At 44.8% G+C, this 25,427-nt stretch overlaps 1 protein-coding gene across 1 annotated transcript in view; it reads right to left on the bottom strand.

Annotated features, from left to right (window-relative positions):
* LOC125942684 (uncharacterized) overlaps positions 1-8,524 on the bottom strand; it is a 17,023-nt gene extending 8,499 nt beyond the window's left edge. The window contains exons 1-2 of the mRNA XM_049660946.1: positions 8,204-8,524; positions 7,608-7,768 (exon numbers count right to left, since the gene is read on the bottom strand). Coding sequence (XP_049516903.1) covers positions 7,608-7,768; positions 8,204-8,417 — 375 coding nt within the window. The 5' untranslated portion in view covers positions 8,418-8,524. The remainder of the gene's footprint in view (positions 1-7,607; positions 7,769-8,203) is intronic.
* Positions 8,525-25,427: the final 16,903 nt, after the last annotated feature.

Below are 25,427 nucleotides of genomic sequence, written 5' to 3' on the forward strand. Positions count from 1 at the left end.
AATTAAAGGAGGGCGCAATCCGACACCGGAATAATTTGTGATAAGGAGAAGCGAGAAATAGGGAACACGGGAAGAACACCGCACATGAAAACAGCGCCCAAAAATGGTTCAAAGAGTTATCGCAATGCGTAGTAAAATTTACTAGTCGAATTAACTTGAAATAAATGAACCGGTAATTGCAAGAAGCCTAAGGTAATGCGCCTATCTGTAGAAAATGACTTTCCTGAGGAAACTCTTAAACTGGTGTGGGAAAGCGCTCAAGCCGAAAAAGAGCAAGGCGAGACCGTCACACTCATGAAAGAAAAACCGCGCGTTGATTCGTAGCTCTGCATATGGGATGACAGTTCTAACGCACATGTTTTTTCCCAATCCTTAACAAAGCGCGTAGCCTTCGCAGTTTGCATTTAAGAGCCTTCGTGTGCTCTCATTTAACACCAGAAGTATCGTGAACGAAGCTGAAAACTCGAAATATTGCTTCGGCCTTACGAGCCGCACGTGGTTGTTATCACCGAGGCGTGGTTGTATGATGGTGTACGTTACAACGGAATTATTCCTCCCGGCTACTAGATGCACAGGGGTGATCGAGGCCCACGTGGTGGAGGCGTCGCCGTCATTTCTAAGCTGGGTATCAATGTGTGTTTGATAAACCAGATTCCTGATTACGAATACATGTTTTTCAACGTCTCTGTAAGTGCCTTTATTTACATTTATGCTTTCTGTTGTGTACAGAATGCCGGAAATGTCAGAATCGTTTCTTCAGCAACTTTAGGACCATCTTCTTTTCAACTGCGCACGACAGATTATTATTACCGGAAGCTTAGTTTACGGACAGTGTAAATCAATTGATGTTAATTTAGCCATAATGTTAGCTCTGAACATTGATCAAATTGTTTGTTAACCTATGGCAAACAGCCTTATTAGTCTTATTCTTTGTTAGTAATACGCGTACTTTCATAAATGGTGGGATCGGTATTAAAGGGCCCCTAAACCACCTCAGATATTTTTTGAACATTTCAAGTAAACTCGCGCATCGAGTTCAGAATGCCGTCACGATCAACGATGCCAAACGCTGCCGCGCTACGCGCTGCGGGAGCACCACAAAAAAAAAAAAAAAAAAAAAAAAAAATATGCCGTCCCCCGCCCCTCGCCTTTCTGGTATCCCCAGCAGTCGTCTCTATGTCAGCAGGGGGAATCTGGTAATGTCAACTGCGGAAACGATGTCCATTGGTCGAAGAAGAACCTACGACTTCCGGTTACTCTGCTAGCAGGTACCCGCGCTTTCTGCTCTTCCTCGTCGTGTTGCTCGCCCTTGCGAATCGGTAATTCAGCCCGCAACGCAAGTACCAAATCGCTCGCGTTCCAATACAGTCGTGCTTAGCGGTCTGATTAGCTGCGCGAACAGAGTGCGACAGTTTTGGCCTTTCCAGACGTGCGCCCAACACAGGGTCTATAGGAGGCTATGGCTTCGCTTAGCATGGGCTGGCACCGCAGCACAGCGGGTAGCCGAGAAGCGCCGAGTCCACGTCCACGTTACCGGCACGGTAACTCGTCGCACGCCGTTTGCCATTCGCGGGCCGCGGTTCCACAGCGGTTCTTGCTCGCGAACGGCGCGATTTCCTTGCCGTACGCAGAGATGATAAGACCGGGACTCATTTGTGCGGCAGCCTCACCGCCGCTGATCGCTCGACGGCACCGATATCGTCGCTAGGCCTTTTCTGGTTCCCTTCAAAGCTAAAACGGACGGCGCTTCGAAATGAAATACCGATGCTCACAAGCCGCAATATTTTCTTATTGTTGTTATCGCTCTTCGCAATAATTGTACAAAAACAAAAAAAAAAAAATACGCTGATATTAGCGGCGCCGTCAGCTGTGATGCGAGCACAGCCGAGCGACCCGTCGTCTCCCGGTGCACTGCAGCTGAGCTGCAGCCGATGTTTTCGTTGCCGGTGGCGGAGGCGTGCAGCTTCGCGGCCGTCGATTGGCCCATTGATCGTGCAGCGGGCGGGGTGCCGGCCGAACTGCCGTCTACTTTGGACACCTCTCGCGGGGCAGACGTTCTACGGTACTGGCGGCCGGTTCGCCGTCGGTATATGTGCCGCTATAGCGTGGACGTGCCTTAACCGGAAGTAGGCAGTGTTTTGAGAAGCGCGTTTTCGATGACGTATGTCACGGGACCTTTCGAGAAGCACTCGGCGAGGAGGGGAGACCAGCCGATGAGGAGAGTAGCGAAGGAAAGAGCGAAACGTGCGAGGGCCGTTTTTCGGTCATCAAACGCGTGTAACTCCGCTATTATGGCACCATTTCGAAAAATTCTCACGGCTACGTGTTCGTTATAGACTCGTGCACAACTGCAACACCACAACTAAATTTCGACCTCTGGGTGGTTTTAGGGGCCCTTTAAAGCTGGTCTGTCAGATCACAGTTTACTATCTTTTTATTTACCTTTTGTCGACGGTCCATAGGTCATTCGAATGGTGATTCTGTAAGTATTATACTTTGATCAAGCCAGTGATGCTGCTATCACAGATAACTTATGCACTGCACTAAACTACAGCACACATGACCTGCCACGGTGTCTTAGCGGCTGTGGCGTTGCGCTGCCAACCACGAGGTCGCGGAAATAAATCCCGGCCGCGGCGGCCACATTTCAGTTGGGGCGAAGTGCAGAAACGCCCTGTCCCGTGCACTGGGGCACGTCAAAGATCCCCTGGTGGTCAACGCCGGAGTTCCCCACTACGGTGTGCCTCCTAATCAAATCGTAGTTTTGGCACGCAAAACACCAGAATTCAATTCTACAGCACATATGATGATATTCATGCTTTGTGGGCATGATTTGAAGAGGCGGCCATGTACTCCATTGAACACTACGTCCCTTACCCGAATTAAGGTGTGGAAGAACCGTGAAAATTCATTTCACATTATTCATCCACATTAAATGTAGGCTCAAGCAACTTACAACGCGAGGGGACGCAAGACCCTGGGCCCTGAAACACTTTCTAAACCAAACGTAGAATGACATCACTATTAAATTACGTCGCCTCGTGAATTTGCTGCCGCGAAAATTCTTCGAATCCTTCAAGCACAAGCGAAGTTACATGTAGTTAATCGGACCGATCAGCGGCTTTCCGTCTCCTTTCATTGCCACTAGCCCTCTGGAAGCTGCACAGGGGAGACGGCGAGGGAGCGCAAGGGAGCAATGCTGCGCTAGCCCCGCCCAAAGATGTAATGATGATGATGATGATTTATTGGCATCCCCTTTGAAACGGGGTGGTGAAAAATTGTCTGCTTGATTTAATCAGGTATGCTATACATGTTTTTCATTCTAGCATACATCTCCTTAACCTTTTTTTTTCTTCCTCAAAAGTTCTCTATATTCTTTGTACCGCTACCGTGGTACCGGTACCGCTACCACTACCTTTTTACAGCGTAAGCTGTTTTGGGCTCATTCGAATAGCCGTTTCGGTTGGCGATTGTGTCCGCCGCCGGTGTACAGTGTCTGTAGCAGCTATCGTCCGGAATGAGGGAAAAAAAGTAGCGACTTCCCGCCTGGAATCGAACCCGAGCCCGCTGCGCGGGTGTCAGCTACTCTACCACTGAGCCACGCCGGCGCTTTTTTGTTCTTTATTACATCGAAAACGAAAGTGAAGATATATTACACAGTGGACATACACACTCAAAACTCTGGCAAACACACACATGCCTCCAAGTAGTGTATACAGTCAGGCGGATGTTCCTGCGCAGCGTACACACATCTTACATAAGCTGTACTTTCGCGATAGAAGGATCTTGTAGATCGCGGGCTTTCGGTATGGCGATGACACAGTCTAGATCTCCATAGGCTGTATAAACCCAGGACTGGGAAAATGTCACAGGGAGGACCGCTAGTAATCTTGAACCGTAGAAACCTAATTGAGTATGGAGTGATGTCAATGTCCTATTTAAGCGTCCGTTGGAGAATGTTCCCAAAAAATATAGCGACCCGTACAGTCTGTAAAACAGTGATCTATGGTTTCAGGACGTGGACAGAGTCGACAGTTCGTGGACCACAGCACGAAGCAGCCCCTTTAGTTCAACCAGGTTTTAACAGGAAGTGTTTCCGAATGCAAATTAAAGACATATGTTTTAACTCCAGGAGGTATACACATTATACGGACCCGCCTAATTATTTCCTGATAAGGTCGACTTAAATAAGGTGCGCGATACAATGAATCTGGGAAAATCAAGTCCACCAGTGCAGCAGAAATTGCTTTTCGACTCGCATTGAAAATGTACTCCAGGCTGAATCTAACTATCAAGAAAAGAAATGAGTCAACGACCTCCTTGAGAAAGCCCCAAGGAGCCTGTGGGACATCTTTGGTATCTGATGACACTACTATATTAGGAAGATAATGAACTAATCGGAGCTGTACCATTTCATGCCAAAACTTTTGGATGGTCGTTGTCACTAAAGGAAAACAGGCGAGAAACAATTTGCCTGACGAAGAGATGGACTAATCCTAGACCACCTCGTTCAAGGGGGAGGATCGCGCCGCATCGAGTCAAAACTCGAGCTGCAAATAAATCTTCTAAATACGCGATGTAGTGCCTGAATGCGAAGTCATGAGCAATGCAGTACTTGTAGCACATACATGAGATTGGAAACTAAGAACACGTTGCACACTTCAGCACGACTGAACATTGACAAATTCCGCCCTTGCCATGAATTCACTTTACGTTGTATTTTTCCAACTTCTCCCGACCAATCACCGTTGTTCTTTCTATACTGTGAGAGAGGTGCACCTAAATAGCACAGATCTTTTTTCCAGTGAATGCCTGCGGAGTGTGATGGCATTGTGACCCGTAGTCGAAACCAAAAACCTGAACTTTTGTCAAAGTTAACGCTAGCCCCAGAAGCCGCACAAAATTCTTCTGTAATTGTAACAGCAGTCTTTACAATCTTGTTATCAGTGCAAAAGAAGGCCACATCGTCTGCATATGCAAGAACCCGAATCTCATTCGATGGCAATTTAAGCCATTGGAAGTTTTGTTCCTTCAGAATGCTCATACAAAGTGGTTCTAAATACAGGCAGAACAGAAGTGGTGACAAAGTGCATCCTTGTTTTACTGATGATAAAATCCTAATTGGATCGGAACGGGAACCATTCACTATCAGCCTCATTGAGCCATTAGCATAACATATTCTGACACCTGTAAGGAGCTGTGATACAATATTTATATGCTCTAGTACACTAAACAGGAACGAGCGATTCGAGCCTGTCAAACGCCTTTCAAACGCCTTAGCCAGATCTAGCGGTACCACTGCTACGTGCCCAATCCACTCAGCTACAATCCACTCAGCCCAATCCACTCTATAGCACCGATCTCGCAACAGGAATGTTGGTCTGAATGGACCGACCTATAATGCCACATATTTGATGATCACCTACCACATATCTTGTCCCGACTTACAAACGGTTAGCTAATACCTTTGCAACAATTTTATAATCCACATTGCATAAGGAAATAGGTCGATATCCGTACACGTTTTGCAATTTAGTTTGATCATTGCTTTTGGCTATGAGGACAGTGTGCCCTTCGTACATTGTGGCAGGTAGGTACCCTACTTCCAAGGCCTCAAGGTACACCTGAAGTAATAATGGTGATAAAAGGGAATGAAAACACTGATAAAATTCGGCAGTAAGGCCATCCGGGCCAGGCATCTTGCCTTTCGCTAATGAATCTATGCTTGCAGTTACCTCACTGATATCAATGTTTTCATTTGTATAAGCATAATCATCATGATTTAACTGGGGTAGCTACGAGACAAATTTGCTGGCAGATGCATCTGTATCCAATGGCTTATGGCCTCAAAATAGTTTTTGATAATGTTATAAAAACACTTTAGTTATTAGAGTCGACTCATTAACAAAGATTCCACCATACTTAATATCTAGTATTTGGACAGCGCGTGTCGGCGCTCATCACCTAGGGACCTACTGCAAGGCTGTTCTTCCAGAAAACGCTGCGTTCGCGCACGCACTAGTGCACCTCTGTATTTTTCTGTGTATAAAGCTTGTAACTGCGCCTTGGTACTATGAATATCATCAATACGGATGTAGACATTCAAGCTCCTGTAATTAACTCAGAAGTTTGTACAATGCTTTGCAATTATTTTTTTCAAAGGCCAATATTCATTATTCTTCGATAGCTAGCATTTTAACTTCCTGCTTGGATAATTGCCGCAGAAATTGTTAAAAATGAGTGTAGTTTCTTTGAAACCTCACCTGTAACCGACACGACTATTTTATCACTCCTCGATGCCGGACAAACTATGGTACTAAAAAACTTCGGTATTTAATCCGAAGTTTCTTAAACCAACATTCAAGCACACTTGATATTATGAAAACTTGCAAATCGCCTATTTATTTCAAAAAGGAAATGAAGCTGTATCTGATGTCATGTTCAGAATACCAGTTTGTCGACATGTACTGCTTTGTCAATATTTTATCAAATTTCTTGTACACTAAATCTCAGTTCTTTTTCTTTTTTCTTTATTTCGGCGTCTATAGAATAATGTATAATGTTTGTATATAGTAATATGTAATGTTGTATAATGTTTTCTTTGTTTGATATAGTTGTTTTACCTGGAACTAACTTTGCTCTTTTTTTACAAAATTTTGCCATGTCTCTTTTCGTTTACTTTTTGTTTACTATAGCTCATTTATTATGTACTCGTGGTTTGTCGATTACTGTATCGGCATCTAAGTGCCGAGTGAAACGCCGGGACAGCAGTAGAAGAGTGAACTACGTTGTTTATTGAATGCGGTTAATATACTACTGCAGGGAGAGGGAAAAGGGGGTGTGTTCGTTGATAAAGGCATGGGTGTTGGTTTGGCTTCCATCAACAATAACTTGTGCGCATGCAGAAGCGCGCACACGTGCGGACACGATACATCTTCCTTCCTCAAAGAATGTTGATAGAAGGTGGTTCACCGCGTGCCTATTTGTTTAAAGTTAGCATCATACGCTAGCCGCTGGGGTGGTCTTGGCTGTCGCTGGGACCTCCTAAGTGCCACGGGTGGTGGGCTTTGTTCTGTTGCTCCATCTGTGCGACCGGCTTCTGATGACGCCGTCGAGGAAACTTGCTCGTCGTCTGGTTCGTCGTCAGTGTCGCTGAATGAGACCTCTGGACTAGGGTTTTCCTTTGTTGCGAGAAGATGGCGTCTATTTCGCCGTATTGTCTTCTTGTTCTCCGTTCGAACGAAGAAGGACCGTGGACCTGCTTGCGCAATTACGGTGGCTTTCGGTGACCATGCTTTTCCTCTCACACGCACGACATCGTCACGTTCGAGGGGCGGCAGTGGTCGATGGTTTCGAATGGTCTGGTTGTGTTTCTTCACCTGAATGGCCGGATGATGCGTGAAGTCTGGGAGCAGGGTGCGTAAACGTCTTCTCTGCAGCAACTCGCCTGGAGATCGTCCGTCTTCCAAAGGGCTTGCTCTATAATTTAACAGACCTAGCCAGAAATCTTCGTTAGCTTCCGTGGTCTTTTTAAGGATCCTTTTCACAACCTGTACACCTTTCTCCGCTAATCCGTTTGAGCACGGATATCGCGGACTTGAAGTTACATGCTCGAAGTCGTACCGTGCGGCAAACTGGGCAAACTCATGACTGGCAAACTGTGGCCCGTTGTCGGTGCATAACTGCAACGGGAGGCCATATCTTGCAAACATGGCACGGAGTGCATCGATGACGGAAGTTGTCGACAGGTCACGAAGCTCGTCCACATCTGGAAAATTAGAAGTGGCGTCATAAACACACAGGTAGTGCTTCCCGCCATACTCAAAAATATCAGCTCCAACGCGGTACCACACTTGCGTAGGTGTCTTTCTCAACATGAGTGGCTCGGCTGGTTGACTGTAGGCATGTCGCTGACAGACAGCGCACTTTTGTACAAGAGATTCAATATCAGAGTTGATGTTAGGCCAGTAGACCAACTGTCTCGCTCTTGCCTTACATTTTCCTATGCCAAGATGCCCTTCATGAATTCTTTTTAGCATTTCTGCTCGCATTTTTGCGGGAATTACCACCTTCATTCCCTTGAGAAGTATGCCGTTGACCACTGACAACTCTGACTTCATAGAAGCTAATGGCCCTTCCACAGTTTCTCCTTGCGTAACCTTTTGCAACACTACTTTTAGATATGGATCAGACGCCGTCTCACGTGCCAGGCGTCCAGACGTCCTCTCAGAAACGAGTGATGATACCATGCTGACAGCATGAAGGTCCACGTCTGTAGTGTCCACTGGAGTGCCGTCTCCAGGACCAGGGGATCGCGACAGCATGTCCGCCAGGTTCAACTGTTTACCAGGAACAAAAGTGAGTACGTAATCGTAACGTAACAGCCTAAGGAAGAATCGCTGCACACGTGGGGGCATTTCTGATATCGCCTTTTTTGCTATGTCGATAAGAGGACGATGATCGCTTTCGAGTGTCACTGAACGGCCATAAACGAAATGGTGAAATCTTTCGCAGCCGAACACTAATGCGAACACTAAGGCTGTTCTTCCAGAAAACGCTGCGTTCGCGCACGCACTAGTGCACCTCTGTATTTTTCTGTGTATAAAGCTTGTAACTGCGCCTTGGTACTATGAATATCATCAATACGGATGTAGACATTCAAGCTCCTGTAATTAACTCAGAAGTTTGTACAATGCTTTGCAATTATTTTTTTCAAAGGCCAATATTCATTATTCTTCGATAGCTAGCATTTTAACTTCCTGCTTGGATAATTGCCGCAGAAATTGTTAAAAATGAGTGTAGTTTCTTTGAAACCTCACCTGTAACCGACACGACTATTTTATCACTCCTCGATGCCGGACAAACTATGGTACTAAAAAACTTCGGTATTTAATCCGAAGTTTCTTAAACCAACATTCAAGCACACTTGATATTATGAAAACTTGCAAATCGCCTATTTATTTCAAAAAGGAAATGAAGCTGTATCTGATGTCATGTTCAGAATACCAGTTTGTCGACATGTACTGCTTTGTCAATATTTTATCAAATTTCTTGTACACTAAATCTCAGTTCCTTTTCTTTTTTCTTTATTTCGGCGTCTATAGAATAATGTATAATGTTTGTATATAGTAATATGTAATGTTGTATAATGTTTTCTTTGTTTGATATAGTTGTTTTACCTGGAACTAACTTTGCTCTTTTTTTACAAAATTTTGCCATGTCTCTTTTCGTTTACTTTTTGTTTACTATAGCTCATTTTATTATGTACTCGTGGTTTGTCGATTACTACGTCTTGTTTTCTCTTTCAGTAATGCCGCCTATGTTTTGAGCAATGTACGGGTGACAGGGCCCACGTCAGGCAGAATATTCCTGCCTTTAGCCTTGTCATCTCAGACGAACTTGTGTCTAAAACAATTTGAACTAGAGAAATAAATGAAGTTGCCACTCTGCGACAGTAGTCGCATATGAACACTAACGCTAAGAAAGGCGACGCGCAAGACGCGACACAGGTGTTCTCCGCGAAAGAAGAGCAGTCCTCATAATTGAAATCTCGCTACCGGCGGACACTCGTCGATTGCGGAGAGCATCGCGGTGTCCTCAGAATAGGGCTTCCGCGCAGCCCGTGCCTCCCGCGCCTGAAAAGAGGGCTGCAAGGAGGCTACGAACATCCACGTACACAACATTCAGCTTTTGATTTGATTTGATTTGATTTACTTTATTTGTCTTTCCAAGAAAGAGAGGAGCAGTCACAAAAAGCTACTGCAATGAGTAGCTTGACGGGGTGACAGCCCCCTTAGAATGACAGCAACGGTCAGTGCGTAGGACAAAAAATATAAAAAATTAATAAGATCGGAGAAAATGAAACACAATATATACACAGGAATAATTATACATGTTCGTAGAAGATTGTTAAACATTAGTATAACAGGAACCTGATGTAAACAGTTTTAGCTACATTAAATAAATTATTAAATAAGGCAACATAGAGAAAACGCGGGGACATTGGAAGGATTGGTGCAAATGCACAGTCGAATGAAATCAAGCAATTTTACAGAAAATTTACAAGAACAAGTCACGAAGCTCTTGCCATGTTAAGTTTGTTATTTCGACATCATTTTTTTTTTTTTTTGTTGTAACCGGTTCAACAGTGAAGGTAGCTGGTATCGAAGCATCTGTTTACCATAGTTAGTACGATTTCGTGCTACCTCCCACTGTTCCGGATTACGTGTGTTATATGCAACTGCGTTGATCTTAAGATTGGCTATGTTTTGCAAAGCGTTGTCCTGTTTCTTGTGCATAATTTGTAGTGGCGCAAAAGCCTGTATTCGCAAAGTGATGGAACCCTTACTATGCGTAATTTCGCAAACAATTCAGCTGTATGGGACAAGTAGGGCATCTTACAAGTTAATCTAATAATTCGCTTTTGCAGTAAAAACAATTTCATAATATTAGCATTTGTGGTTGTGCCCCATACAAGAGCACCATAGTTCAGAGTGGAAGAGAATAGCGCGTTATAAAGAAGTAGATTTGTGTTAACCGGATACACTCAACAATTTCGCTGCAGGAGTTCCAATAGTACGTGAAAGTTTTTTAACCAGGAAATCAACGTGTGCATCCCATGACATGGTGGCAGAAAAAAAGACGCCTAGAGTTTTGAAGGACTCAACGTATTCAAGAGATATACCATTAGTAAATAGCGGATGCATGGGGCACACCTTATGACATGGATGAAACATCAGAGCTTTCGTTTTTGCGACATTTAAACCCAGGTGGTTTTGTAGGGACCATTCGTGAATTGATCCAAAGCCATGTTTGCGTGATTTACTAAATCAACAGCGTAGCGACCAGAGAAGAAAATGCTCGTGTCGTCAGCGTAGATAATGTACTTTACTGTCTCATCAACGCTGACGATGTCGTTGATGTATAAAAGAAATAAAAATGGGCCCAGGATGCTGCCTTGAGGTACACCTAAATTAGTCTGTCTTGAGGAAGATGCGTGCCCATTAATTTCTACATATTGTGAGCGGTGTCGTAGATACGATGATATTAAGCAGTGTGCGTTACCCCTAATACCATAGTGATTAAGCTTCTGGAGAAGAATGTGATGACTAAGGCTATCAAAAGCCTTTGTGAAGTCTAAAAACACACCTAGAACTAGGTTGTGATTTTCGAAGTTTTCAAGTATGTACTCTTTTTGTGCAAGAAGTGCTAGTTCTGTTGATTTATTTTTTTGGAAACCATATTGTACTGGGTTTAGAATGTTATATCTGTTAACGAAGGATGCGAGTCGTTTAAGTATTATTTTCTCTAACCCTTTTGAAAAAATTGCCAGGATGGAAATAGGACGATAATTGGAAAAATCGCTTCTGTCTGCTTTCTTGTATACAACAGTAACTTTCGCACATTGCATCTTACGTGGGAACACTCCGGTTGTAAGGCACACGTTAAAAATATGAACGAAACAGTTCGCTATGATATCAATAACGTATTTAACTGGTGTAATTTTCTATTCCTGATGGATCGAGGGACTTGCTGTTATTTAGCTCAATAAAAGACGAAACAACCTCGCTTTCACTGACCGGATCTAGGAGAATGGTGTTCTCGTTATGATATTTTAATGTTGGGATATAATTATTTGTGGACAAAGGCGTGAAAGAGGCAAAAAAAGTTATTAAATGCGTTAGAAAGCTCCGAGCCTTCTAACTCCATTCCGTCCTTTACTAGTTTCGTAAGCGGTTCAGCAACATGACCAATTACCGATCTTAATTTTTTTCAAAGCTGTTCAGAACTCCCTTGAGAAGAGCTGAACATATCGGTGTAATATTCCTTTTTGGCTAAGCGAATATTTTTGTTGACGCGGTTTCTGAATGCTTTATATGTTTTCAGTACTTCGGCAGATCTTACTTGAACAAACGATCTGTAAAGTTGTTCGCGTTTTCGTATTTGGCTGAGCAGTTCATGATTCATCCACGGTTTCCTACACTTTCTTGACCTACCAGATGTTTTGTAGTGGAAAAACATTCATCATAAATTCGCGTAGATTTGCGTAAAAACTTTTCATAGGCTGCATCTCGGTCGTTTTCTTTTAAAACATCGTACCAGTCTACGTTAGACAAGCAGTCGCGGAATTTTAACAGCGTGACAGGGTTTATTTCACGGTACACGTCAGAGTGCTTCTGCTTTTTTAAAGTGTTAGTTTGAGACAGTGAAATGTAAACAGGCAAGTGATCACTTATAACATAGTTAATAACGCCTGCCTTAATGTAAGAGCTGTTATAATTGGTTATGAAGACATCTAATGTTGTGGCTGTGTTTTCAGTAATACGTGTAGGTACATTTATTACATTGTGACATAAGTGAACGTTTAATAATGATTCCAAGTCAAGTTTCATGGCGCTATCAGCATAGAGATTAATGTTCAAATCACCTCCGATGATTACTGTACACTTGTAGTCATCAACAAATTACAAAAGTGCATTCAAGAAGGATAAGAAATTGGATATGTTTTGCCCCGGTGGGCGGTAGCAGACGCAATACACAAAGGAACCACATTTTAGGGTAATCACTTCGTAATCGGGCGTGACACATGTAAACACTGAAAGAATTTCACAATTCATTTCCCTAAGCGTTAAGATGCACACTCCACCTCGTCGCCTACTATCACGGTTTAGGCAATGACAATTATACGCTGACAAATAAAAAGCTTCCGCATCATTAGGAAACCACGTTTCCGTAAACATAAGAACATGAAATGGGAAACGTATATCACTGAAAAAATATTCTATGTCGTCATGTTTGTTCCTTCCAGATCGCAAGTTCAAATGAAAGCAGCTTAAGCTCTTGTTGAACTCTCTATAACCATGATAAGGAAGCTCAGCCGGGTCAATAAGGTGGGGCAATAAAGAAACCATTTTAAGCGGGATGCGGCAGTGACCTATCAAGCAGCTAGCTCCAATGGTCATCTTTACTTCTGATTACAAGTGGTAGCGTGCTAGCGTCTTGCGTTTTTCACCTGTGTCAGTATTTTGCGCAAGTAAACAATGCGTTACAAGAATCACATTTTCTATGAAAACATTGTGCCATCCATGTCACCGGCAACTGACTGCTGGACTACCAAGTATGCCATGACACGTCGTCCCACACACGGCGTGAAGCGGTACTAAAGGCCTTCACCTTATTTCGACACTCTCTGAAGAACTCAGCGATGTCCAAGTATTCGGCGTGTTCATTATCGTTGCCACACATTCAGAAAAATATAAAAAAATTTGCCGTTTCGCACGACAGGTGAAGTATAGATAGCGACAACCAAGGTTAGACAAGTACACGAAGTAAGGTTCGTAGTTTTATCGGCCGTATACATTCTGTAATTAAGCACCACGGTGTCACACGCGCACAGGTTTCTTCAAACATGAACAGATCTGACTCGGCTGCGAACACTCGCTGACACAACGCTGGTGTAATGAACGCCGGCCTGGGGGAGCGAACGCTTCGCTTCGGGCTGCCTCTCGCTTCAACGCATCACCGAAACATGAGATTACGCCACCTCCAACATTAGGGACGCGGTGAGACAGCGCACATGAAACGACCAGCCATCTCGGCCTTCCGTTAAACCCGCAGCAGATTGCCTGCAAGATACAAAGCGCGGGCCTCGTATGGGCTCAGCCGCGCGCACCGCCATGCGCAGGCATGGCGGGGCTAGACGAAGAGACGTGGCGCTACCCCGCTCATCTCCCCCCTTCGTCCCGGACAAGGACGACCCGGACAAGGACGAATTTTTCTTCAACTGCAAGGTTTTTTCTTTCTAGGAACCTGTATTGGTTTCCTTTGTAGCAATTGCAACGGTTGGTGGGATGTCTCATTTTCCCTTTAATTTCTTCTGTCCACCTAGCGGGTTTCCGCTGAACTATTACGTCAAACGCTTGCCTTTGCTTCGAGTTGTTGGCAAATTCGACTCTCCCCTGCCGTCTGCTAGCCGCCTGGTTAGCTCAAATGGTAGAGCGGAAAGGCGGTGGTCCCGGGTTCGTGTCCCGGATCAGGACGAATTTTTCATCAACTGCGAGGCTTTTCTTTCGAAGAACCCGTATGGGTTTCCTTTGTTGCAATTGCGAAGATTGGGTGGATGTCTCATTTTCCCTTTAAGTATCATAGTTGTGCCACACCCTACCGCCGTACATTGTGCTGCATTTTTACCTCGCTTTGTCATCTCGATCGTCGTGTGGTCTTAGCATACAACGATCAATATAAGTACAATAAAGGTATTTTTTATGGTTTGCACGCAGTCGCAAGGAAAGCTGGAGCTATACATGTTCGCGTAAGACTGTCACGAAGCAAGTATGAGCAGCATTTCACACCGACAACGGACACACTCAGCCACATAACTGGTTATACGGCTAGTGCAGTGAGCACGAGTTAGAAGCATTACATTTTATACAGCGTGTGTAGCCAATTACAGGCGCTTTATTTTTTCCTCCAACGCAGTCAATGGAGAATGCAGAATACTTTGTGTGTCGATGTGCGACATCGCTGATGGGGGCACCAGCTCTGTTAGGAACGGCAGAAGATGCGTCTCGTGTGGCAGAGTGTGAGAATCGCACTGCAGTTCAAGCATCCACAAATTGCGTGAAAGAGAGTAAAAATCAAGTGAGGCATTGACGCGTGCGCAGCCCTGTTTCTGTGCATACATGCTGCTTTCTCTTTTCGCGGTCACTCGAATGCGGCTCATTCATGTGCATGAAAAACACAGGACACCAAAGCCGTCAAGGTCAAGTCTTGTTTATTTGACGTAAAAGAACAATCGCTGAGCAAGTTACGAAGTCGACACAAGCCCCCGAAAAGCTTTCTGCTTACCTTTCTTTCGTATACGAAAAGCAGTTTTGGGTACGGGTTGACCTCCGTGGGCTTTCCGTTCGGAAAGTGAACCGAGCAGACCCAAAATAAAGACGCTGAAATGTCTGAAAGGGCACTGTTATGCTTTTACCGCAAGCACACATCGCTGGAAGCCAAGACGCACATTATCACGTGGTTTACAACAAAACGAGTACCCACCCGAGCACGCTTTCTGGGCACGAACTCTTTTCTATTTAAAGCCACTATCCTACAGTGTCGTTTCTCAGGCGCCCGCAAGAACCTTGCGTGCACAGCGAATTCACTCCACACAAACGCAAATTTATTGTGTCTGCGCGAACGTCGATTACAGGGCTCTTTGCATGAGCAGCTTCCACGCTGGCTGGTTGTTGATACAGCCGACGATGACACTGTGCCGCTCGGACGAATAACCTTTGTACATGCCACTCAGCAGATGCGGTAAGAGCACGTCTAAAGCAAACAGCTCTGCAGATGCTGGCAAGAACATCTCTAAACAATGTCGCAGTTTCGCCCGAAAGGCGAAGCATCGATTGCTATAGCAAATTAGTAGACAACTATACGAACTAAGGATAGTAGTTTTATCGGCCGTATAAACGTGTAAATATTAGCTTTACACAAGCACGGTGTAATGCATGCACCGGTAAACATGAACACATCTCGCTTGATGATCCCGAAACTCACTGTCAGAACGCTGGAGTCAGGAGGCGCGACAGCAGCAGTGAGCGAATTAACCTTCGTGCAGTCTCTCGCTTCAACGCGAACGTCGAAAGCACAGCGCATACGAAGCTACTGGCACTAGTTACATTTTTTCGACATCGCAGATTGCTTTCAAGATGAGGCCCGCGCCGGTGCGCACATTTTCCACGTCGCACATCGCTTTCAAGATACGGCGCCCGCGAGGCCGCCGCCAGAGTAGCGGCGGTCGCTGCTACAAGGCTATAAAAAATCTGGTCCATACACTCCCGGTCATCACGTCGCAAAACCATCCTAGTGAACCAGCGGCCGAATTGGCGGACATATCTCATCATGCATGCGACGGAAATACTTGCGGTAAAAAGTAGCCCTCACCATCGTTTCCCCCGCAATCAGCTCACCCGCAACAAATCGGAAACCTTTTTTCGTACACAATAAGTGACCAGAATTTGTTTGTGTGTGTCTCGGGAAGTCCAACACTGCTGGGAGCGAAAAATTCTCAGCTTTCATCGCAACTGACTGCCCATTTGTTCTTGTCGGCGACCTTAAATATATGTCCAGTACTTTGCTGGAGTATTATTCATTCGGTTCGCGTCAGTTATGCCTCGTTCGTTTTATGTGGTTGTCGAGTCACGAGGTTTCATTTAAATAAGTCAACTGAGTCAGTTACGGTGGTATGCCTCGATGACCCTATGCTTTTTGTGCTTGTACTGATGCGCGATCCAGACACTGCTGCTGTTGGGGGCTGAGCGTTCTTCAGCTCCAATTTTCGTCTCCATCGTTTATTTTGCGCAGTAGTGGTGCCTCTGAGCATGTTTTCTTTTTTTGGTAATTAAATTCAAACTATGCGACATTTACTTTCGGGTGCCTTCGATTATCATTGCAAGGGAAGCGCCTTCTGGAGAAAACAATTAATCAACTGTGTATGGACCATGCTTAGTATGGACCGTACCAAGGCCTAGGTACTAGATTTAATCCGTAGGACCGTGCGTGATAGCCTGTTTAATTGTCTGTGTGTGGCAGAGAGACAATCATATTATCTTATTTTCGGCAGTATTAAGTATAGTACTATTACCAGCTTATCTTGGTTATCTAATAAATATCGCGTTACACGTGTCTCATCATATTTCATTGAATATTCTTTATTTTTTTATTCAACTATTACTATAATAATGTCAAACATGTTTAATGCTACGTCATCTTACTACTCTACAAATTGAGTTGCCATATTGTCGATTGCGCATTTACACAAACGCCTCAGCTCACGAAATCTCAGCTTACAACATACTCTATACAACCAATGCCTTCTTCATCTATGGCAGTCCCAAATAAAACAAATTACGGTTTGTTCCATACGCATATGTTGCAACATAACTGCGGAGTAGTTAAGCCCAGTAATTATAAGGCCTTTAACATAATTTCTTCGCAGTGTGGGTAATACCACATCTACAAACTAAAACAAACTACATGTACTGCACGGACAAAATAACACTTAGAACCACACACAATGACCATCGCTCAGCACCCCTCGACCCCCTTTGTCAATAATCGCATTCATTGCACGCAAGACTGATGAGTAGTAAATTCAATGTTATAAAATGGCCCATGGGCTTCAAACTATCAAAGGGAAGCTTCCGGAGTTATTAAATTTTTGTGCAAGCAATAAAACATGCTTGAGAAAGACCAGCAAACAAAAAAGAACGCTAAAAATTATGCAAATTCCACCCACTGTGCGAATCGACGTTATGCGAAGCATTTGGAGGTAGCCCGTTATCAAGCCTCCTTTAAGCTTGTGCAAAGTGTTGCAATCACTCCTAGCTATAACTCAAGGCCTTCCTGCTCCGACGGTGACGTCACCATCGTGGTCCGACACTTCTCGCAGCTAGCGATATTCCGGGGCGACGTTGTTTTTCGAGCCGTGAACGTTCATGGCCTTTTTCCGTGCGGTTCCTTTCCTATGTGGCAAAGTTACCAGTCACCCTTGATGATGAACACCGTTGTGCAGACTAGACTAATACTGGTTATATATCGAACAAGACAATCTGTAAATCTGACTAATCGTGGTCATATATAATTGCGAGCAAACTAGAGAGAAGAACTTTATTGATTTCCGGCAGATAGCTGGGCTGGGTTCCCACCTAGGAGCCAGCGGGGAGACCGTGTCTCCCGGCAGCTTCCTCGGCCTGCTGGATAGCCCACAGTTGCTCGTCCAGGCCTGAACTGAGCAGCGCAGTCCCCCAACGCGCCCGAAGGCCCTCATTGGAGTCCGCGACCCCAGTATTGCTGATTAATGCTGGACATGCCCATAGGATGTGATCTAGTGTGGCTCTGGTGTTACAATACTGGCATAGATTGGTTGTATATAATTCGGGGTATATACGGTTCATGATGACAGGGTTCGTGTATGTTCGTGTTTGTAGCTGCCGCCATTGAACGGACTGGGCCCGATTGAGCTTGGGGTGAGGCGGTGGATACTCCCGCCTTTTCATTCGATAATGTTGAGTAATGTCACAGAATTTAGTGAGCCGATCGTCCCATTCCCACACCACCACGGAGGCACGGAGGTGTCCGTTCGGGTGGCTGCTTCTTCGAACGTGGCTCGGAACGTGAGACCTCGAACCACGTTGTGCGCCAGCTCGTTTGGACTGAACTCCGGTTGATCTCCGGTGTGTGGGCTGGGATCTAGAGGATTTGTACGCATTTGTCTGCCTCATACGTTTTGCCTGTATTAAGGATCCGCAATGCCTCAGGGGAGATTCTGCCGTTGGCGTAGTTTCGCACGGTCGTTTCACAGTCGCTGATGATATACGAGGCATTGGTGTGAGCTATCGCCAGCGCGATAGCCACTTCCTCCGCCGTTTCTACGTGTCTTGTGGCGATTGATGCGCTTGCTTTGCATTGGTGTGTGTGGTCTACGACCGCAGCTACGAAGCGGTGACGGTCCCGATAGCGTGCTGCATCGACAAAGACCGCTTCCTCGTTGTGACCAAAAATCTTAGCCATGGCTTTGGCTCTACTGACGCGTCTGCCCTCGTTGTGTTCGGGGTGCATGTTCTTGGGTATCGGTGGAACTGTGAGTTTAGTTCGGATATCGCGTGGTATGTCATGTTTGTCACCGTGTTGGGTGTGGTAAGAGATGCCGAGATTCTCGAGTATCTGGCGGCCTGGCTTAGTCTTGGCTATTCGCTCGTACTGTGATATTTGTTGTGCCTCGATAAGCTCCTCGAGGGTATTGTGTAATCCCAGTTTAAGGAGGAGGTCTGTGCTGGCGTGGTGCGGCAATCCTAGTGCTTGTTTATGTATTCGCCTAATGAGGCTGTTGAGTTTTGCCTTTTCTGCGACGAACCATCGGTGATAGGCTGCCGCATACGTGATCTGGCTGAGTACGAATGATTCGATGAGGCGGAAGATGCTAGCCTCTTTCATGCCTTTGTGTTTATTGGTGATGCGTTTAATAAGGCGCATCGTGTTCGGTACTTTTGCGTCAATGTTGCGAACTGTCTCGCCGTTTGTGCCCTTACTCTCGATGATCAGTCCTAACACTTTAATTTTATCTACGGTTGGTATGATGCGACCATCGCTTGTCGTGAGTGTTATATCGACGTGTGTGTGTGTGCTTGGTGATGTTTGGGTGGTCGGCCCTTGAGTGTAGGGCGATATAGCAGTAGCTCGGATTTCTCCGCCGAACAGGATAGTCCTGTCCCTTGCAGATACCGTTCTACTGTGTCAATAGCCTCCTGTAATATTTGTTTTATGGATCCATCACTGCCCTCGCATACCCAGAGGATGATATCGTCGGCATAAACAGTGTGATGGAGTCCGGGGATTGTCTGTAGTTGAGCAAACTAGCGGAAAAAATATAGAAGCTTTAGTTTTCGTTGTCAGCCTGGGACAGTGAAAGGCAGGCTTTTTATTAACGCGATAGCGTTAAAGGTCTCGTGTCGCAGAAAATCCGCTGTCGGGGTCGGTCTCGGCGTCGGCGTCCGCGGTCAAGAAAATCATCCCGAACCACGCAGGCCCTCCGCGTAGCGCAGTGGCCTTTTTAAGCTAATCGATTTTCTCAAAGCAAAATGCATCAGACAAATCGTAAAGTACGACTTAACCACAACATACAGACATGATAGCGTCGGATTGTAATTTGAATGTACGAGAAAGCATAATTCTGTTACAAGGAAACTCAAACACAAGCGCCTTTTCCAGCATTTCTACCATACAGCAGCAATGCGCCCGGGTAGCTTACTTGCAAAAACACCATCCAGATAGCGCTCGCCTCCTCGGCAGGTGAAACTGGGCCTCAAACCCAAGCCGGGCTAGCAGACTGAGTGGCGAAGGTCGCGGCCAGCTGGACGCCACCCTAGCCCCCTCCGCCTGATCTCGGCTCCCACCTCTCCCTTCCCTTGTCTTCAATAAAGTTTATTTCCTCCTCTCCTCCTGGGACTTAGCCTGCCTAATGCGTTTTGTACACGCGCGCGCCTCGGGACAGCACCAAACAAATAATAAAATAATGAAAAAGGTCCTAGGGCCTTCTCATTTTGGTATAACACGGCTTATATTGCCCCTGTAAAAATGTCTTCCCATGAATGCATTTGTGTTTAAAGTGAAGCTGACTTGAAGGGGATCGGTGTAAGCTTGGTCTTTGTAAGCTAGCTTTTCCACTTTTATTGTTGCAGTGAAGCCTACTCATAAAGAAAAATGCGATGCGAACGGGGCCCGCTAACGCTATCGCGTTCCACTCTTAAAGCGAGCTTAAGGTTCCTCCATTTTTTTATTACTTAGGAAGGCAAGCCATTGTAACAAGAAATCACTCGAGGACATCGGGAAACTGGTCCTTAGTGGGGTCTGATAAACTTCCCGAAATGCCGAGCGCACCTGCGAGAACGTGAAATTGTTAGTCGGGTGTTTTGTCACCCGGGGCTATGCCGCACTCGCGGCAATAATTTCACGCGCAGAGACATAGCTTGCAATACATGTGGCCCGATAGGAGTCAATTGTGAACGCTTATTTTTCTTTCGTCTACCGTCAAATAGCAAGAAAAAAAATGTGCCGTCGTGGCAACTCGAACGACTAAACTGGCGTCGCGTCTGCAGCAGTTTCTGGAGTTTCGTTATTTCGCCATAATGAATGCCTAGCGTTCGTTGTTCCACGAGAAAAGAGAAGCGCGTGCATTGAGCTGTCCGAAATCAAACAACTACGTATGTTTTTGCCGAAGTAAAATCAACAAAACAGGCGGATGTACAGTGTCAGACAACCACGCTGCGATGTCACGAGAACTGAGGTGACATGGTGCTTGTTGAGGGAAGAATGGGGATGAAAGGCGCATGCGCAGAGAAGTATACTACATCGAGTTTAGGCATTCAATACTTATGTCACTGTGGCCAGTCTCCTAACTATGGAGAAGTCGAAATTAAAACACAAATAGAAAAATCAATTTAGCCGTTGACTATTATGCACTGTGCTATTACGAAGTCTGTGTGCTTCAGAGTTACTACAAGTCAGCATAATATGCAGAGATCTTTTGAGGTTATTTATTGTTTTATTACGCAGAACAGAGATGCACTCAATGCTAGGATGGTGAAAATAAGCCCGGCAGCACCTGACAGCGCACGCGTAGTTGCTTAAGAATGTTGTGAGACCCAAATATGAAATATTGAGACGTTGAATGTCATGGGCTAATCTATTTAAGAAGTCTGTGTGCTTTAGAGATACCTATGATCTTATAATACATGTTTAAGGGCCATGACCGTCCGATCGACTTTAGCTACAGAAGCACTGACTGGCCTAATTTCACTACTACAAGTAGTTTGCGTAGCTCGAAGAATTCATACAGCTTATAATCTTTTCTTTTCCAGAACTTAAGCGTCAGTCTAGTAGCGTGGCTAATATATCATATTTTATTCTAAGATCATCTGCCCTGAAGGGGTGCCTGACATCTACTGTTAAAGTAATTTCAGTGATCATCAAATTCAATACACCTTTCCGTGGTCGAATTTTTATGCTATTATACGCATAAACATAATAAATTACAAGCTGACTTAGGCATGTGCGGTCAAACAAGGCATGCATCTTTTCACGAAACTTTCTTCCAATTTTCTCCCACAAATAAGTAAACAAAACTGAACTCTGGTCTGCATAAAGCGAAATAATAACGCAAGTTGTCCGTGATCACATTGAAGTTACTTCAGTTAGAGAATTATTTTGATTGGCGTTGTTAAATGCTGAAAGTGCCATTTCTATCAGTTTCAGAATAATATAATCCCAATAGAAAGTTGCAACTTTGGCCCTCTGGTATGAGTCTGAGTATCTTAATATATGCTCTCATCGACAAATAATACTACATTTAAATGTTAATGAACTGTTAAGAATGCTCCTCTATCGCTTGTGGACCGGTTACGATAATCCACATAAAATGAGAAGGCACTGTGTAAAATAGCACAGGTCCATGGTGGCACACAACGTTTACATGTTTCCGAAACTCAGTTCTATTCTTATACCTGCATACACTACAATGATTACAGCCATTCGTAGGCAGCGCAGAACGAACACCGTGAAGCGGTCAAAGAGAAGAAAAAAAGCCGCCGTAGCTCTTCGCCGATAAACCTTTATTTTCTGAATGAGCCATGAAATGGGAGGAACGACATTTCCGTACGGGCGCTCCTCATCAGTTCACGACACACAGCCAAAACTGCACTAACCGTAACAGTGGGCCAGCCCTTTGTAGCGGGCCTCTCCATAAAGACGCTTCGAGGCAGACCTCGTAACTTTATTCCATCTCTTCCTACGTACACGAGCTAAGCCGCGTTCGTCGTAAAACTACATTTATTATGCCTTTCTGCACATCACTGAGAAACGATGATGACGCTATTGCGGCGCCTTGAATTTGCACCTACACGTGCTTCGTTGCTGCCGATGCAGCCGGCCAAACGACCTGTTATAGCAGGCACAAAGAGCGATCGCTCGAAGCGCGACTTTTTTTTTTGACCAAACACAGTTTCTTTATGGCGCCCGTCACGGGGAATGTTCCCTTGGCGCCATCGTCGCACTGGTAGGTAAAAAAAAAACTCAATAAAACAGCGGCTTTGTACTCGATATACTTTGTTCACTTGTTTTACACATACATGGCCTACATGACCAATACACAAACAGAGAAGAACCGATTCTCCCTTGTGTCACCTTTACAGCTTCTACCTTACAGTATTTTTTCTCGGGCATATATAGTCTCTCGAAGGAAACAGTCGAGAGGAAATAAAGCGAGGACCTATGGCGTACGTTGCTGTGCTGAGGCCGCGGGTTCGGGGTTCGTTGTATTTCGATGGGGCTGAATGCAAAAAACGCTCCTTTCCTTGGTGCACTTCAAGAGCCTCAGGTGGTCGAAATAATCCCAAGTTCTCACTACGGCGTGCCCCATAATGAAATCCTGTTTTTTGTACGTCGTAGCCCAGAATTTCAATTATTTTAAGAAACAAGCTATACGTGCGCTTGCACACATCGTCATGCGAGTCGTTCCCAAAGGCCTACTACTCTAGGCGCAAGTGATAGTTCGCATGGAGTTAGCTATATTTCCATCCACAGCCTTGTACCAACGAAAGCCACGAACCTTTGACGTCAACGGACGGTGCTTCCGTTGTTTACACATTCGTCTATACCTGTTGTCATGGAGCGCTTCTAGAGGGCGTTACTATAGAGACGCCGAGAGCACGAACCGGAAGTGGCTGGGACCAGCTCTGGTGACGTGCCCACTACGAGGCCTCCTCAAGGACGCTTGCGGATGCGGCGCGAGATCGTTGAGGCCACTATCGCCATGAGGAAGGACGAGTCGCATCAGAACACATTCCACCCCAAGGAAGCGCTCGCCTCATAGTTGCACTGAAGCAGGTAGAATAGCACGCTGTTTTTTCTTATGTAAGTTTATCGAGAAAATTTCATGTGGGAAGTGGTTTTTATATCTAGCGATTTCTTTCGGCACAATAAATTATTTCATGAATGCAACAAACTTGATAAGATTCCCGCATCTTTTAGTTTGTAATCCTATGCTGTGGTATCGGGAAGATGGCACGAAGAGAAGCCACCAAGCGCGGAAGCGCCGGGCGAGAGGAACGAACGAGACGCTTCCCGGGTTTGTGGTACGACTCGTGGCGAGACACGTGATCCTTTATTATATACGAAAAGGTGGCGTCATGGTTACGTAGGAGTTATACAAGGTGGCCAGAATAAAGTACTTGCATAAGCAGAAGCGAGACAAACTTATACACCACGACACAACATACGCACTTATGAGCATGATTGCGGTTGGCTACATTTTAAAAACGTAGTGTCTCTAGCAGAAGTGACGAAAATTCTCATCGCCGGTATATTCTAGTCTCCGAAATCGGCAGCGCGATAAAGGGTCTCCCCGTCCCGAGGCCTTGCGTGATATTGGGCTTGGCACAGCGGCCATTGTGCCTGTTTCGAGCGCTGTATTTAAAGGTGTATAGGAAACAACGCTCGAGGTCACGTTCATGCCCGTCCCAATTCCCAATACGCCAAGGGCTGATCTTTTTCACTGATTAAATTCACTGTTTGGTACAACACCGTGGCTACATGTGTCGTCGAGGGTTTAGGAGTTTATGGTGGTCATTATAAAGAGGCGCGCACCGTAAGGAAGAAGCGGCCATTTCTGCCTATGACTCTGTTAGAGAAGCTGCAGTTTATTGGCGTGAGCCTTTAAATTTTATTCGTAAGGGGTCAATGAAGCGTGAAAAAAATGTATACCCGGGTCCGACAGTCAATACTACTGCGCTAAAACCACAAATACTGTTTGGCTAATGACTCGATATTGATTGATTTGATTAGGTTTAGCACACTAAAGGAAACACATTTGCTTTGGCAGACCCCACCGGATTATTTTTGATCCCATAGACGTTCATTAAGGAGCATATAAAGTTCAGTACACGAGCGCTTCTCGCCCGTGTCCCGTGCATTAGGGGCACGATCCCCTTGTGGTGATAGTTAATCCGGAGTCCCCCCACTTCCGTGTGCCTCATAATAAAATCGTGGTTCGGGCAAGTAAAACCCCAGAATTGAATTCAATTCAATTCATAGCTATTGAGGCTAAAGTTTAAAAAAAGAAGGTGTACTTATTTATTTATTATTTATTTATTTATTTATTTATTTATTTATTTATTTATTTATTTATTTATTTATTTATTTATTTATTTATTTATTTATTTATTTATTTATTTATTTATTTATTTATTTATTTACAGAGTACCTACATCGCCATAAAGGCTTTACGTAGGGGGGAACAAAACATAACCAGTAATACAGAAAAGCTTTTGCGCAGGTATACTCACAAACATAAGCACTACAATAGTATTTAGAGAGAGACATACAAGTAATGTGAAACAAACAGGTTTTCAAGATATATAGGAGGGTTGCTAATGCAGCATTGTTAATAAACTGAATCCCGAAGAATTATACTCACAATTGCGCCCGGAAAAATAAGTTAATTAGACTATTTCCTGGACTTTTCTAATATCGATTAGCTTGGGCACTATTTTACGAGAAGATTGTTGATCGCAGTGGAAAATATAGGATTAAATAGCTTGCACCACGTTGCCTTTCATGTAGCCGGTTTATTCAGCCTTAGTTCAAGGCCGTCCAATGCAAAATTTGCCACACAGCGGCCGGCTCGCTCGTTGCAACAGCATTGCTTTCACGTGTCATAAAAAAGAATGCAACAATTTCCGGGATGAGTTTAAATTTTAAAGCCCTCCTGGGACAAAAAGTGATGTTTTCTTGGAACAATATTTCCACGTTTCGTAGTGTTAGTGGTGACACGTTGTGCCCGGTGGGTGTTTGTACTGCCGATTTGTGTTTGTGTGGCAAAGTAT

Source organism: Dermacentor silvarum, chromosome 1, assembly GCF_013339745.2.
Source record: "Dermacentor silvarum isolate Dsil-2018 chromosome 1, BIME_Dsil_1.4, whole genome shotgun sequence".
Lineage (NCBI taxonomy): Eukaryota > Metazoa > Arthropoda > Arachnida > Ixodida > Ixodidae > Dermacentor > Dermacentor silvarum.